Source organism: Momordica charantia (assembly GCF_013281855.1).
Source record: "Momordica charantia cultivar OHB3-1 chromosome 3 unlocalized genomic scaffold, Mcharantia_2.0 BLBB01000003.1, whole genome shotgun sequence".
Lineage (NCBI taxonomy): Eukaryota > Viridiplantae > Streptophyta > Magnoliopsida > Cucurbitales > Cucurbitaceae > Momordica > Momordica charantia.
Genome location: NW_028275161.1, coordinates 5990057 through 6003912, shown reverse-complemented (window position 1 = coordinate 6003912; position 13856 = coordinate 5990057). Strand labels below are relative to the sequence as shown.

The 13856-nt window shown below is 41.5% G+C and overlaps 1 protein-coding gene and 1 non-coding gene across 2 annotated transcripts; both read right to left on the bottom strand.

The window, feature by feature from the left end:
• Positions 1–2137: 2137 nt before the first annotated feature.
• LOC148212233 (uncharacterized) lies at positions 2138–3750 on the bottom strand. The gene is made up of 2 exons (XM_088122155.1): positions 2861–3750; positions 2138–2549 (listed from the first exon to the last, which is right to left on the bottom strand). Exons 1-2 carry the CDS (start codon positions 3748–3750, stop codon positions 2138–2140), a joined length of 1302 nt encoding a protein of 433 aa, XP_087978281.1.
• A 3062-nt stretch (positions 3751–6812) lies between these two features.
• On the bottom strand, positions 6813–6919 carry LOC148212232 (small nucleolar RNA R71). Its single transcript, XR_015790013.1, has one exon. It is a non-coding gene; the product is annotated as a small nucleolar RNA R71 (small nucleolar RNA).
• Between the last annotated feature and the right edge of the window lie 6937 nt (positions 6920–13856).

Here is a 13856-nt window from a genome sequence, read left to right as displayed (position 1 = left end):
ATAGGCCATCTAACCTATAATATAGTGAGTTGGTAGATATTCTCTAGGATTGTAATCACACATAGGCATATGATTGTAGGTTACCCTAGCCTCTGCAGCAACCAAAAGCGGTAGTGAAAGAGTAGAACTCAAATCCCAAGAAAAGTCAGGAATTGCGCCTGGTGCATTTTTCACAACATAGTGTGTTTTCCATGTTTCGCATTAAGACTAAGGTAGGAAGCAAAAAGGTTGAGTTTTATTAAATTGCTTGTTAGTTAAAACCCCAAACCACAACATTTCACCGTTATTTTCTTCATAAACCACAATTGCATATTTGAACTATTCACTTTTTAAAATTGTTTTGAAAGCAACAAGTCCTTGAGGGTTCGACGTTGGATTACTACCAAGTATTACTTGTGATCGTGTGCGCTTGCACGTGTCTCTAATCTTTTTGAAGGTAGAGAAAGTTTCAACAGCAACGCCAGTTTTTCCAAGTGTATGAGGCGTGCGACTAAGTTTGTCTGTGCTCCGGGATCCGCGGTCCAACGCATAATTGATCTCACTGCGGAGGTAATGGGAGGAGGGACCAAACTTTATCGGTGTCCTTCCCATTATTATAAGTCTCTTTTTTTACCTTTCTCTTGTCTAGCAGCCTCACACTGTAGCTTGTCATGCTACCCTCATTATGAAGGCCGAGCTGGATGGGCGTGAGAGTCCTAGAAGGATAGGGAATCGGTCTATGCTGCTTTAGACTCTACTGCGGCGGTTGAAGTGGAGCTCCTGAAAGTGAAGGCGAAGCTAAAGACTATCAAAGACAGGCTCGAGCCTATGGAGGAAGAGCTCGAACGGAACTGCGAAGCACTCAAGGCTACTCGGTGACGTCAAAGAGTCTTGACGTCGAGAAGTTTTACCTTCTACGTTAGAACACCAAGTTGGATGAGAAGCTTGTCGAGGCTCAGAGTGACGTCGGAAGATGGGAGGCCCGCTTTCGGAATAGGGCCTTCGTTGAAGAGAGTTTCAAGAGGCAATATGCAGCAAAGTGGGCTACTGGCCCAACGACACTCGTGGCCCTCAAGACTTGGTAGATCGCCAAGTGAAAGAGTTGGACTCCGAGTATGAGGATGATGACGAAGAAGACGACGCTGCTGAGGCTCTCCAAGATAAGGAAGTGAATGCTCATTCTCAGCTTACGGTGAACTTTTCCCAAAAGGTTCGGCTGGACGACTCGCAGAGATTGACCTGCTGGCTTCTCAGGTGGAGCTCGGATCGCACCTCGGCAGCAACTGCTTGATCTCTATTTATTTTATTTGGCTTTTCTTTCTTACATGCAAAAAGGAAACAAAATTTTTTTGTAACTGGGGCAAGGCTCCAAGGTCTATAAACCTTGGCGTTGCCCATTTGTTTTAATGAAGTCGCATCTTTAACGAACTTGCAGTGTCTCATTATTATTTCAAATTTTGTCGCTTTTGCTCATTCAAATCACACCTCGAACTCGTAAGTTTGGTGGCTTGAATTTTTTTGCTTTACTTGTATGTTTGAAGGCTTTAATTTTTTGCTTTACTCGTAAGTTTGAGGGCTTTAATTTTTTGCTTTTATTAAGCTTCAGCACATCGCACCTTGAACTCGTAAGTTTTGAGGCTTGAATTTTTTTAGGTTTTGATTCGTACTTTGGTACTTGCATCATGTAGGAGTGCTTGGCCACCATTTAATTTCACATCGGACTCGTGATATAAGAAGATATAAAATTAAATATTGCAGAAATCTTTATTGTGGTTCGTCGTTGAAAATTTATTACAAACCCAAATGGTTTTGAACTATTTTGACATTTCAAGGATAATAGCGCTTCAGATGTTCTGCGTTCCACGAATGTAGGAGTAGGTTCCCTTCGAGGTCGGCTATCATATACGTTACAGGTCGAACTATGCCTTTAACTTCAAACGGTCCCTCCCAACTTGGTTCTAGTGTATCTACATGTTTTTGTATTTTTCAGTGGACCAGATGTCCAACCTGAATGCTTCAAGGTCAAAGTCGAGCATTGTGGTGCCTGGCCATTCGATTTTGATATTTCGCTAGGCGCAACTGGGCCATTTCGTTGAGGAGGTCGAGGTTGAGAAGCAGCTCTTCCTTGTTTCTTGCATGCTCATAATAGTAAACTCTTTTAGTGGGCATACCGTGGCACAACGGCCTCAGAACCAAAGGCCATGGAGAAAGGTGTCTCACCAGTAGACTCTCGTGGAGTAGTTCGGTAGGACCAGAAGACTTCAGTGAGCTCCACGGCCCACCTACCTTTTCTCGAATCTAGTCTCAATTTAAGGCCACGTTTAATAATTTTATTGATAGCCTGAACCTGTCCATTTGCTTTGGGATGTGCTGGGGACGAATAGAGATGACTCATTCCGAGCATTTTGCAGAAGTCCTTAAACTTCGCGTTGTCGAGCTGCTTACAATTATCTATCACGATGGCATTGGAATACCAAAACGACACAGGATGTTCATCCAGATGAATGGGGTGACCTTCACTTCCGTGATGGTGGTGAGCGCCTCGGCCTCGACCCACTTGATCAAATAGTCTACGGCAACGATAGCATACTTCATCTGTCCTTTGCCTAATGGGATTGGCTCAATCAGGTCTACCCTCCATTGAGCGAATGACCTAGGAGCAAAGATTGGAGTGAGCAGCTCGAGAGGCTGGTGAATAATATTCGTGAAGTGCTGGCAATTGTCACATGTTTTCACGAACTCCTTTGCATCTTGGTTTACGGTGGACAGTAGTAGTCTTGACGGATTACTTTGGCCGATAACGACCTGGCCATCAAATGGTTGCCACACACACCTTCGTATGTTTCTCTTAGGACATAATTATCGTTCTGCTGAGATGCACTTGAGAAGAGGCAAGGAGAACCCCCATTGGTACAGAGTTACATCTCGGAGTATGAACCGAGCTGCCTTTCGTGCCATTTTCTTTGCTTCCTTTAGATCTGATAGAATGCTGCCCACCAGAAATTCCTTGATTGGATCCATCCATGATGGGGGTTGGGAATCAACTTCCATCATGTCTGGCTTCAGGATGGAAGGAGTGTCTAGTATCTCCACTGGGACCGATCTCACGAGGTCGGTCTCATAGGTGGATGTCGGTTTAGCTAAAACGTCTACGTTTGAATGCTCAAATCTGGGGATCTGACTTATTTCGTAAGTTTGGAACTGAGCGAGGTGCGACATGACCTTGTTCAGATATTTCTCCATCTGAGAGTGCTTCATTTGATACTCCTCCTTAATTTGATTCACGATTAGATGTGAATCACTGAATATTTGGATGTGGCTTGCTCTTAGTCCCCTAGCCATGTGCAATCCAACCATAAGAACTTCGTACTCGGCTTTATTGTTTGAGATACAAAAGTTGAAGTGAAGGGCATACTCAAAACACATGCCATCAGGTGCAAGTAGGAGCATGCTTGCACCACATCCCCTTTCATTAGAGGACCTGTCAACATACATGGCCAATGGCAGGTCGGATTCGGAGGTTTGGGTTGGTGATGGTGTGAGCTCGACTATGAAGTCGCTCATGGCTTGGCCCTTCGTAGCTGTTTGTGGTTCAAACTGTATATCGTACACGCTCAATTCCGTCGCCCACTTCATTTGTCGGCCAGATATCTTTGGCTTATGGAAGACTTGCTTGAAAGGTAAATCTATGAGCACAGTCACAGTATGACCTTGGAAGAAAGGCATGAGTCTTTGTGCCGATGTGATTAATGCGAGGGCCAATTTTTCCATTTGGGGTTAACAGGTCTCAGCCTCGGTCTTGGCCTTACTGGTGTAGTAAACGGACTCTGGTGCACTCCTTCCTGTTTGATTAAGGCCGAACTGACGGTGTTGTTAGACACGGCCAAGTATAAGTGTAGCTTGTCTCCTAGCAAAGGTTTCGCGAGTAGTGGTGCCGAGCAGAGGTAGTTCTTGAGCTACTCAAAAGCCACCTGACATTCGGACGTCCAATCGAATGACCCCTTCTTTCATAATGTTTTTAAAAAAAGAGAGACATTTGTCGGTAGATCTGAAGACAAAATTGTTTAGAGAAGCGATCCTCCCTTTCAGGCATTGCAGCTGTTTGAGAGTCTTGAGTGCTTGCATCTTGAGCGCGACCTTAATTTTCTCCGGGTTGGCTTCTATTCCTCGGTTGTTCACAATAAAACCAAGGAATTTTCCATAGGAAACTCCAAAGGTGCACTTGGCTAGATTGACTTTCATCTGGTAGTTGCAAAAAACCCCAAAGGTTTTTATCAGGTCGACAAGGTGCGACCTGGACTTCTTGATTTTAACTAGCATATCGTCCACGTATACCTCCATATTGAATCTGATTTGGTTGGCGAACATTTTGTTCACCATCCTCTGGTAAGTTGCGCCTGCATTCTTTATGCCAAATGGCATAACCATATAACTATACAGGCCTTGATCGGTTATGAATGAGGTGTGCACCTTGATTACGCTTGTTTACATGCGTAAAAAGAAGGTTTTAGATGCTGTTTTTACTATGCTTCAGCTTTGTTTCAGATTTTTCTCGGTCGTTTGAGTTCCAATTCATGCAAAATTCATATATTATGGTTTGTGGTTGGCTTATATTGTATTTATGACATTTTAGGACCATTTGGGAGTGCAAATTAATCAAAAGAAGCAAAAAGTCGGAAATACCTACATGGGAGGCGCCAAGCGCCTGGGAAGGCTGCAGAAAACAGTTTTTCTTCCATCTTTGCCCTTAATGAAACGCGTCTTCCCATGCGTTTTGGTGGTTCCAACCGATGCATACGTGTAGAAGAAGTGTTCCACTATCAGTTTGAGCACGATTTGGTCAGTCAAAAGAGTTGGAAATGGGTGATTCACCATCGTTTTAGAACCTACCTAACCAATTCTGCACAGCTATAAATTCCAGCAGCTTCTCCACCAAATTCATCAAGCCTTGCTTCCTTCCCTTGATCATTTTTAGTGTTTCTTTGTTGCTTTCTAGGTACTTTTGAGTTGCTTTCATTAGTTGCTTTTGGTTTTTAAATCCCGAGTACTTTACATTTCTTTATTGAGCTTTATTTTGTTTCCATTTGTACTTAGTTATTTTCTACTTATTCAAATATATAAAAATCCAGCACTTTGCTTATCTTCCCTTTGCCTTTACTTTATTTTTTAAGAGAGTTGTGTTTTTGGAGGAAAGAGCACGTGACACTCCCCCTTGCTTGAAAGAGAAGGGCGAAGCTCTCAATCCCGAGAAAAAATCTCAGTTAGTTAACTTTTGTTTTTCACACATGCATTCCACATTCAACCATTTTACTTGCTGTATTTTCTTCAATATGTCTTTCTAAATTCCCGTCTTTAGCCCAGTTATGGATAGTTAGCCTTTTATTTCTAATAAGAGTTGCTAAGAAGTAGTGTTTTTGCTTTCCATTAATTGCTCAACATGTTTTCCCAAAAAGTTAGGATTTAGAGAAGGCCACTGTACGTCTTAACAAGTCAATACTGAAAAGGTTGCTTATTTGCATTGTTGAGTGGTTAAACCGAGGAGAGGAGCGCCTTAGACATAAGGGTTCCGCTTAAGTAGCCTACACATAGGACCTTAACCCGAGGTTGCGACTATTTCCATCTTAAAACTAACATATCTCTCATAATAGACATATTAGGGAATGTCTTAGGACTTTGAACTTGCTTAGACATAAGTCAAGTGAAAAGCGTAGTCGTTGGTTCCGAAAGTAAAATGCATATCGTCCTTAGCATATCCTTGATTCTTTGTTGGCTAACTTGAAGTAATTCGGACTAGGTTTTATCATTATAAGTCCAAATCCCAAATCCAAAACCATTATTTGTGACCACTTCCCATTTTACAAGAATCACTCATTTCAACATTCACTATTCTTTAAAACTTTAGAGTTTGGAAATTATTTAGAAGTCCTTGAGGATCGATACTTGGATACTCCATCCATTTTATATTACTCTGACAGGTGTGCGCTTGCATCTATATAATTGTTACCACGCTTAGTGCGTGCGTTCAGCAAACCATCAGTCAAGGTTTTGGCGCCGTTGCCGGGGACTTTAGTTTTAAAATTATTTTCAAATTCTTTTAGTTTTTATTTTTGTGAATTGTTGTTGGGTGTAATTTCCATCCACCGTTTTTGTTCTATATTTTTGGTCGTTTATCTCACAGGGGTAAGTTAAAGTGCATGAGCACAAGATCTTTTCTTCTACCCCTTGACCTTGCGATTGAGCGGACCCTTCGAAAAACTCGGAAGGAGCAAAGACTTCGAAAACAACTAGAAAAGCAAAAAGAGAGAGAAGGTGAAATCAGTCCTGAAAGTGAGGTAGAGAGTACGAGCACATCAATGGCAGATATTCCACCTCGTGATCCGGTTGATCCACCTGCTGTTAACGGTAATATGAGGGATCATGCAAGAAATGATGAATTCAACCATATCCAGATGGCGGACAACAGAGACGTGGCAATGCGAGAATATGCCGCCACGGCTTTTCAGAACTTTGATTCAGGGATAGTCAACTCTATTCCAGCCCACGCAAACTTTGAGCTTAAACCAATGATGTTCCAAATGTTGCAGACAATTGGACATTCTGGAGGGCAGGAACATGAGGATCCACATGATCATCTGAAATCATTCATTCAAATTGCAAATGCATTTCGATTACCTGGTATAACAGACGATGCTCTTAGACTATCACTTTTTCCATTTTCTTTGAAGGACCAAGCTAGAGCATGGCTCAATGCATTTCCACCGGGATCCATCACCACATGGGGGTCGTTAGTGGAGAAGTTCTTAACAAAATTCTTCCCACCTACTCGCCACGCTGATATCAGAGAGGAGATCATCTCCTTTAGACAGTATGATCGTGAACCTGTTCACGAGGCGTAGGGGAGATTTAAAGAACTAATCCGGAAATGTCCGAATCATGGCTTGTCGGCATGCATCCAGATAGAACATTTCTTTAGAGGTTCAGATCATCCTACTAAGATGATGCTAAACAATGCTGCCAATGGAGCCTTTACAAAGAAGACATTCAACGAGATAGTTGACATCCTAAATGACTTAGCTTCACACAACGAACTATGGTGTTCGCAAAGATCTAGGGCAGCACCAAAGAAGCAAGATCCAGCTGGTGTTTTGGCTCTGGACATTGCGACCTCGATGCAAAAAGAGATGGTTACAATGAACCAGAGGCTAAAAGAGATGGCATTGGGAATAAAAAATCCATTAGCCACGCCGATACAACCTGTGCAGTCGGATTATTGCACTCCTGCCCCTGTTTGCCAAGTGAATGATCTCATTTGTTCATTTTGCAGTGAAAACCATATTTATGATAATTGTCCACATAACCCTGCTTCCGTTTTTTATGTAGGACATGGGAACAATAGGAACTTTAACCCATATTCGAACACCTACAACCCAGGTTGGAGTCACCACCCTAATTTCTCATGGGGAGGTCAAGGAGGTTCGAGCGGTTTTAATCAAGGGCAGAGCCAGCAGAACAAGCAGCCCTATGTTCCACCGCAACAGCAGTACAATCAGAGAACACAGACTCCACCAGTTCAAAATAACAACTCAAATCTTGAGAATATGATGAAGGAGTACATGGCCCGAACCGACGCAGTGATACAATCCCAAGCGGCATCAATGAGAAATTTCGAGACCCAATTGGGACAGCTCGCCAATGAATTGAAGAATAGACCACAAGGTTCTTTTCCAGGCCATACTGAATTACCAAGACGAGAAGGGAAAGAACAGTGCAAAGCTGTCACCCTTAGGAGTGGACTGGCATATGATGGACCAACAATGCCAACAACTGATGTACAGATTCCGTCCACTGAACCAACTGTAAAGATACCAGAAAATCCAACAACACCAGAAAAAGAAAATATTAGGAAAGGTAATGAGGACACCCCGAGTGTTCCTCCACAGGTACAGCCTTCTTTTACCCCTACTCCCCCGTTTCCACAAAGATTAGTTAAGAAAAATAATGATTCCCAGTTTAGAAAATTTTTAGATATTTTAAAACAATTGCATATAAATATACCATTAGTAGATGCTCTAGAACAGATGCCAAATTATGCTAAGTTTTTGAAAGATATAGTTTCTAGGAAGAAAAAAATAGGAGAGCATGAACTGGTAGCCATGACAAAATGTAGTAGTGAAGCTGTAGGCAGCCCGCTACCCATGAAATGTAACGATCCTGGCAGTTTTACCATTCCATGTTCCATAGGAGGAAAAAACTTAGGTAGGGCATTATGTGATCTAGGCGCTAACATTAATCTTATGCCATTATCAGTTTTCAAATCTTTAGGCATAGGAGAAGCTATACCTACTACGGTTACCCTCCAACTAGCAGATAGATCTATCATAAGACCTGAGGGAAAGATAGAAGATGTTTTAGTCCAGGTGGACAAATTCATTTTCCCTGCGGACTTTATCATTCTAGATTGCGAGGCGGACTTAGACGTTCCCATTATTTTGGGAAGACCATTTCTAGCCACTGGGGATACAGTTTTTAATGTGAGGAAGGGAGAAATTACAATGAGGGTAAATAATGAAGAAGTTAAATTTGACGTTCTAGACGCCATGAAATTACCAGGAGACTTTGAAGAGTGTTCTACTATAAATAGCTTGAATCCTGTTATGTTGGATGAGTTTTATGACTTATTAGTTACAGAGATTGAAGAAGAGCTTGATAAGATAGCAGAAGGACCAGAAGATGTGATTAATCCTGTTGAAAAAATACAAAAAGAAGAATGCAAGTCGTTACTTCCGTCCATAGTGGAACCACCCACTTTGGAGCAGAAGCCATTAACGTCGCATTTGAAATATGCGTATCTAGGGGATAACGACACTTTACCAGTTATTATAGCCTCCAATTTATCACCTACTAATGAATATTCTTTATTGCAGATTTTGGAGAAGCAGAAAAAGGTCATTGGATGGACGATAGCAGATATCCGAGGGATAAGCCCGGCCTTTTGCATGCACAAAATTCTATTGGAAGAAGATGCTAAGAACTCTATTGAGAGTCAAAGGCGGTTGAACCCGAAGATGAAAGAGGTTGTAAGGAAAGAAATTCTTAAATGGCTTGACGCCGGTGTTATATACCCAATATCCGACAGCAGCAGGGTAAGCCCAGTACAGTGTGTACCAAAGAAAGGGGGTATAACCGTGGTGGCCAACGAGGAGAATGAGCTCATCTCAACCCGAACTGTGAGCGGGTGGAGAGTTTGCATTGACTATCGCAAACTCAACAAGGTAACAAAGAAAGACCATTTTCCTCTCCCGTTTATTGACCAGATGCTCGACCGTCTGGCAGGTAAGGATTTCTATTGTTTTTTAGATGGATATTCGGGTTATAATCAAATTACTATTGCTCCAGAAGAGCAAGAGAAGACAACATTTACGTGTGCGTATGGTACGTTCGCTTTTAGGCGAATGCCCTTTGGACTATGCAATGCACCCGCGACTTTTCAGAGGTGTATGATGGCCATCTTCTCTGACATGGTAGAAAATATTCTAGAAGTTTTTATGGATGACTTTTCTGTTTTTGGAAATTCTTTTGACGCATGTTTAGTTAATTTGGAGAGAGTATTGGAGAGATGTGAACAAACAAACCTAGTCCTAAATTGGGAGAAGTGTCATTTCATGGTACAAGAGGGTATTGTTTTGGGTCACAAAATTTCCAAGCAAGGAATAGAGGTAGACCACGCTAAGATAGACATCATTTCAAAGCTACCTCCTCCTACAAATGTCAAAGGGATTAGAAGTTTTTTAGGGCACGGGGGATTTTACCGCCGCTTTATAAAAGACTTTGCTAAAATTTCTAAACCCTTTTGTCAATTGCTAGAACATGATAGACCATTTGTTTTTTATGATGACTGTTTAAAATCATTTGAAATGTTGAAAGTTGCTCTAAGTTCAGCTCCTATAATTATCGAACCTAATTGGGATTTACCTTTTGAGCTCATGTGTGATGCCAGTGATTATGCAATAGGAGCTATGTTAGGACAACGTAAAAACAAGATCTTGCATCATGTGTATTATGCTAGTAAGACTCTGACCGGTGCACAACTCAATTACACTACTACTGAAAAGGAACTGTTAGCAGTTGTGTTCGCCTTTGATAATTTTAGGTCTTACTTGATAGGCACAAAAGTCATTGTTTTTACTGACCATTCTGCTTTAAAATATTTATTTGCTAAAAAAGATGCGAAGCCACGTTTGATACGGTGGATTTTGTTACTTCAAGAGTTTGATATTGAAGTTAGGGACAGGAAGGGTACTGAAAACCAAGTTGCTGATCACCTGTCTAGATTGGAATCCCCGCTCTGTGACGATGGAACTGTTATACGTGAACAGTTTATTGACGAGGAACTCTTGCGAGTTGATTCAGTTCCGTGGTATGCCGATATAGCAAATTATTTGGTAAGTCGAATAGTTCCTTATGAGTTCAACAAGCAACAGGTAAAGAAATTTCTAAATGAAGTTCGATTTTACCGTTGGGATGAGTTTTTTTTATATAAGCTAGGACCTGACAATATCTTACGCAGGTGTGTCGCAGAAGAAGAGCACGAGGCGATATTAGATGCTTGTCATATGTCTCCATATGGAGGACATTTTGCAGGACACAAAACCGCAGCTAAAGTTTTGCAAAGTGGGTTCTTTTGGCCCACTCTGTTCAAAGATGCACATATGTTTGCCCAGGTTTGTGACAAATGCCAACGGACAGGTAATATATCTAAACGCCACGAAATGCCTCAAACTTCGATCCTGGAGATTGAAATATTTGATGTGTGGAGTATAGATTTTATGAGTCCATTTCCATCTTCTAATGGTAAGCTTTATATATTGTTAGCAGTAGATTATGTTTCGAAATGGATAGAAGCCATTGCAACTGCTACCAATGATTCCAAAGTTGTCATTCGTTTTCTGGAAAAGCACATTTTTACGCATTATGGAACCCCGCGTTGTCTGATAAGCGATGGGGGGCTCATTTTTTGAATAGGTCTATGCAAAAGTTGCTGACTAAATACAATGTGCGTCATAGGGTTGCAACAGCATATCATCCTCAGTCGAATGGGTTAGCCGAAATATCTAATAGGGAGATAAAAAACATTTTAGAAAAAACTGTAAATCTTAACCGTAGGGATTGGTCTTTTAAGCTTGATGATTCACTTTGGGCATATAGGACAGCATTTAAGACTCCCCTCGGCATGTCCCCCTATAGGCTAGTTTTTGGAAAAGCATGTCATTTGCTTCTTGAGCTAGAATATAAAGCATTTTGGGCTACTAAGAAATTAAATTTTGATTTGTTGGCTGCAGGTGAAGCGAGGAAGTTACAATTGTTGGAATTAGAAGAACACATGCACTTTTCTTATGAAAATGCTAAGTTGTTTAAGGAAAAAACTAAACAGTGGCATGATAGGCGTCTTCGGCCGAACAATCTTCAAGAAGGTGATCTGGTTCTGTTATTCAATTCTAGGTTGAAACTTTTTCCTGGGAAACTTAAGTCTAGAGGGTCTGGTCCCTTTCAAATTTTTAAAGTCTACCCATATGGGGCAGTGGATCTAGTTGACTCTAAGGGAAATGTTTTTAAGCTAAATGGGCAGAGACTTAAGCCGTATTTTGGAGAACCAGTGGATAGAGGAAAAACCTCTATTCAACTTTCAGGTCAATAAATTTTTGCGAAAAATGTTTTTTTCCTTTTTATCCGTTTTTGAAAGAACAAAAGTAAAGGAAGGAAGTCTTTGTCTCTTGTATTTTCTTTTTGTTTAATTATAAAGTTTTTCTTATTAAGAGAATGTTTTTGAAAACGTTGAAAAAAAAAAAGAAAAAAAAACGTTGAAAAAATAAAAATCACGCAGGCGCCTGGCGCCTGCTCTGTTTTTCAGAAGTTCGAAAATATTTTCCTTCACGGTTTGGGTTTTAATTTTCAATAATATGGGCTTTATTTTGGGTCAAACATTAATCCTCTATGATTTAACTTTAAAAACTTCTCTTCAAACTCAAATTTTGTTTCCCTAATCCTATTTTGTATTCAAATTTGTTTTCTTTTCCTTTTAGGTTTAGGAAACTTACTTGAACTTAAATGTCAATCCCTTTCCATTTAGGATTTAGTTTGGGGAAAGCTTTAAATAGACCCATTGCCTAAGCTTTACAACTCCACCAAAACCCACACAACTCTCTTCTTCCTCTTGTTTTTTCGGCAAAACCCACTCCCTTCATCACCCTTGTTTTCGATTTTCAGCCACCACCAAAAAGAAGAAGAAATTTCTAGCATTTTCTTACATCTATGGCTTCTTCTTCTCAACATACTTCACTTCCTACCTCTTCTACTCAAGCTCCAAATGCCACAAGCATTCCTTTTCCACCATTGGAGAACTTCCAACACCACATGGGTTCAGATTCTAGGCTAGCTGCTGTTAGGGGAGGAAACCCGCTTCAAACATTTGAATGTCCTCCATCCCAAGCTCCTACACAACATCCTATAATGAGCCCACATGGTTATGTTCATTTTCAGCAACTACCCACCTTTAATATACCTCAAAACAGTGAGTTTAGGGCTGAAAATCCTCAACAACTTCCTCCAATGATCAATCCGGGTATGTACCAACCGTTTATGTTTAACCCGGTTCCTTCCTATCATTTTCCCTTGTCCCAAATGTAAATTCCAGCTAGTGTTCATCCTTATGGAATGCCAAACCCATCTACTCTATTTCCTAGCCTTCCACCTTATTATGGAATGGGTCATTGGGTACCTCCACATAATTATGGTATGATTTCACATAGAGTTTCTCCACCACCTCAACTTCCATTCCTAGAAAGAGGATCTCAAGCACCCCAATTGAACCCTAACATATTGAGTACCTTCAACATGGGACAACTAAAACCCTTAAAGCCTCCTAGGATGCCAACCCCAACCAATATGCCAATGGATGCAGGAGATGAGCATGGAGGAGAGCAAGAGAAGAGCCACAGCCATAGGCTAGAGCCCGGGGTTTCGATAGGGCAAAAGAGGAAGGGCAAGGAGGTGATGACGGACCCAGAAATTGAGGAAGATGGGAGTAGTAGGCGTCTGTCGCCTAAGGATTCGACTATGGAGAACAGGGACGAGGAGCAGTTTTATTCATCTCCATTGATTATTACACCGGAAGATGGTAATGATGATTTTCTACTGGTTTCACGAGGCAATTGTTCAAATATGCCGGAAACAGAGGATACCGACAACGAAGTGGTGAGAACAGATACTCAGGAACCTTCCCCACTGGATACACCTACAGAAGGAGCGTTTTGTAGTCACCAAGCGTTGCCTACTGGGGCAACTGGATCTACTCCGTTGGCAACGGATGAGTATGTCACACCGATGGCCACTCTACCAGGGGTAGGGGATGCTCACACTATTCCTTCTAATACAGTTAACCCGCTTGGGTGTGATACAGGTAGATCCAAGGTTGGGGAGAATAGTACTCAAGAACCTACCAGCGAAGAAGATCTTGAGGACACGCAGACGATAAGGGAAATGTTCCAATACAAGAGGCGGGAGAGAAAGAGTTCAAAACGTCGTGCAATTCAGGCTAAGAAGCCGACAGTGCCCATGAATGAACCTAAAACGAGAGCTGCGAAAGCTAAAGCAGCTGAAGCTAAGAAGAAGGTAGTGGCACCTGGGCCAGTTGATACAATTGAACTGGACTTGTCTGAGGGAGAGGAGGTCAAGATGAAATGGAACGCGGCAAATTTAGCCACTCGAACTTCATTAATGAAATCCCGTAAGATTATGACAGAATTGGGATTCGATCTCACTCTAGGAGATGTGCCTGATGATTGGAGGGAGACCGCTAGAGACAAAGAGTGGAGACCACT

What these genes read in the sequence shown, in the direction of transcription:
- LOC148212233 (XM_088122155.1), bottom strand. Translation starts at nt 3,750, where the DNA reads ATGGAAAAATTGGCCCTCGCATTAATCACATCGGCACAAAGACTCATG. An exon ending in TTCTCCTTGCCTCTTCTCAA is followed by an intron (nt 2,550 to 2,860) that starts GTGCATCTCAGC and finishes TCGTTGCCGTAG; the next exon opens with ACTATTTGATCAAGTGGGTC.